Here is a 2,447-nt window from a genome sequence, read left to right on the forward strand (position 1 = left end):
GCCATCCCAGGCCAGGTGTTACAACAGGTTACCTGTCCTGCCTGCTGCTACTATAACTGGCTAAACCATTAATTTGTTATATATGGGCGCCAGATCACATAAAATCTGATGAATAATAAGCTATGCTGAAAAAGAGCAGAGGCAGGTGTGATAAAATGTGCAAGACGAGGATCTATAAAGTGCTTCCCAATTTGGTGGGTTATAATTTTGAGATAACACCAACCATTATCATGCTTGTTGGTCTGTTAGTATGAAAGATTTATTCATACATCTCTGGCTCCAATATTTAAATTAACAATGAATAATTTTGAAGTTTCAAAATAAAACTTGCACACTCAATTCCACAGCTTAATTTTAGCTTACTTTGAGCTGGATTACTTTAACGATAGACAAACTGTCAGTCTCCTAAGTGTGCCTTGTTTGATGGGCGTGTGCTCAGTCAGAGTCATTGATCCTGGCATTAGAGGTCATTAGATCTGCTCTCTCTACAGGGTCACCACTTTCCCACCACTAACTGCCATCTGCTCTCCTGAAACCTAACCATTTCTCTCACACCAATAAAACCATTTGGCGTGTGTATTCTATTATGTGTTTCAATGAGCTCTGTGATTGGCTGAGACTGTGAGAAAGTCCAGCAAGACCCAAACCCACACATTCATATGGAGATGTGGGACTATAAATAGGAGGGCTGAAGCCAGCACACATCACATCCTCTCTTCAGAGACCTCTACAGCACACAGATCCACACATGGCTCCTACAATCACTGCAGCAATGAGCAACTCTCAGGAGCATCTGACTCTGACTCACAAGGTAAATTCAACATCCAACAAGACTTCAGCCTTCATTTAAAGACTGCTTCATCTCAAAGCCTCAAGCCTCTTTCTAGGATAAGTGTATTAATGTGTGTTGTTCTTCTTTCTGCAGCTGAGAAAGCCTCTGGTGGAGAAGTTACGCAGAGAGAGAATCAACAGCAGCATCGAGCAGCTCAAGTCTCTCCTGGGTCCAGAGTTCCTCAAACAGCAGCCAGACTCCAAGCTGGAGAAAGCAGACATCCTGGAGATGACTGTTTGTGTCCTCAGACAACTGCAGCAGCAGCAGCAGCACAAACAAGCTGTGAACTCAGCAGCTGTCACTCAGGGATACTCCAGGTGTGTCCAGGAGGCCGCTCACTTCCTGTCCAGGGAGCAGGTCAACATGACGTCCCAGAGGAGACTGCTGAACCACTTCAACAAGCTGCAGTCTTCCTCTGAGAAGAAGCTGACAGAGGCTGACTTCTCTCCTCTGAGCTCCACAGTCCAGACCAGCATCAGCAAAGAGAAGAGTCCAGTCAGCAGCGCCCCCTGGAGGCCATGGTAGACTCCTACAGACTGGAGCTACTACCAGACAAACTGACATGACCACATTGGTCAAAGATTTCAGGACTGAATACCAGGAAGAAAGTTTTTATTTCTCTGAAGAAATGTGAAAATCTTTTTGTGCATGTTGCACGAATCAAATCTGATTCATTTGTGATTTCAAAGACTTCATTTATTGTCTCATCTGATGATCAAAGTGATCAGAGACACTGAGCTGACCTTTATATCAAACTGATCTGTTCTAAGATCACACTGCTTTACTTTAGTGTAAAGGTTTTCTTCACAGTTTTCTTGTAAAACTGACCAACTGAGACGACCACATTGGTCAAAGATTTCTGGATTGAATTCTGTGAAATTCCGTTCTTTTTACATCATTTTGGAGAAAGTTTCTGACTTTTAAAACAAATGATTACAACATTTTCTTTGGAGTATTGAGAAAGATCAACTTATCAAGCATGTTGCATGATCTAAATGTTCTTATTGTACCTCTATACTAATGTATAGGTGTTATTTGCTTAAGTCATTTGAACTTTATTGATCATACTGATCTTCTTTTACTTTAATCTCTGATCTGTTTTAAGATTTCAATGTTTTCCTTTCTTTATGAAAGAATTTCTTTCATCACAGTTGTTTGTGATATTTTTAATGTTTGCAGCCCTCAACGTAACTCACAATGAAGATGCTTCTTCTTTATAAGAACTATTTCACTTTTTTAAAAGATCTGTTTGAAGATCAAGATGTTCATCCTTTTTTTGTTAAGGGTTTACTTCATGACACTGTCACATTTTTAGTGATGTTTACAATTTAAAATCAGCTGAATTCAGTGATTAATGCTAGAATCTTTACCTGTTTTAAGGTAAATTTTGTACATTTTCTTTCTTTGTTCAGAAAGAAAATGATGTTTCATCCAGTTTGGTACTGTTTGTGCTACATTTTGACATGTTGTGTTAAGTTTGTCTTTTATAAAGACAGTTGTTCCTTTACTCTCTGTGAGTACAGCGTGTCTTGTAGAAATCTACAAGCTGTTGTTGTTGTGATGTATCATCACCACTAGATGGAGCGCTACTCCTGCTTCATCAGCATCCTATGCC

General features: G+C 40.0%; 1 protein-coding gene across 1 annotated transcript; it reads left to right on the top strand.

The window, feature by feature from the left end:
* Nucleotides 1-679: 679 nt before the first annotated feature.
* On the top strand, nucleotides 680-1,566 carry LOC141794845 (transcription factor HES-5-like). Its single transcript, XM_074675399.1, has 2 exons — nucleotides 680-811; nucleotides 926-1,566. The coding sequence occupies exons 1-2, from the start codon at nucleotides 749-751 to the stop codon at nucleotides 1,355-1,357; spliced, it is 495 nt and encodes a 164-aa protein (XP_074531500.1). The 5' UTR covers nucleotides 680-748; the 3' UTR covers nucleotides 1,358-1,566.
* Nucleotides 1,567-2,447: the final 881 nt, after the last annotated feature.

This window comes from Halichoeres trimaculatus, unplaced genomic scaffold (assembly GCF_033239565.1).
Source record: "Halichoeres trimaculatus isolate MK-OKI-2021-1 unplaced genomic scaffold, fHalTri1.1 fHalTri1_scaffold_1, whole genome shotgun sequence".
Taxonomy (NCBI): domain Eukaryota; kingdom Metazoa; phylum Chordata; class Actinopteri; order Labriformes; family Labridae; genus Halichoeres; species Halichoeres trimaculatus.

Bases quoted from the DNA above. Each gene is read 5' to 3' on its own strand.
- LOC141794845 (XM_074675399.1), top strand. From the start codon at position 749: ATGGCTCCTACAATCACTGCAGCAATGAGCAACTCTCAGGAGCATCTG. The intron at 812-925 runs GTAAATTCAACA...TTCTTTCTGCAG, and splicing joins ATCTGACTCTGACTCACAAG to CTGAGAAAGCCTCTGGTGGA.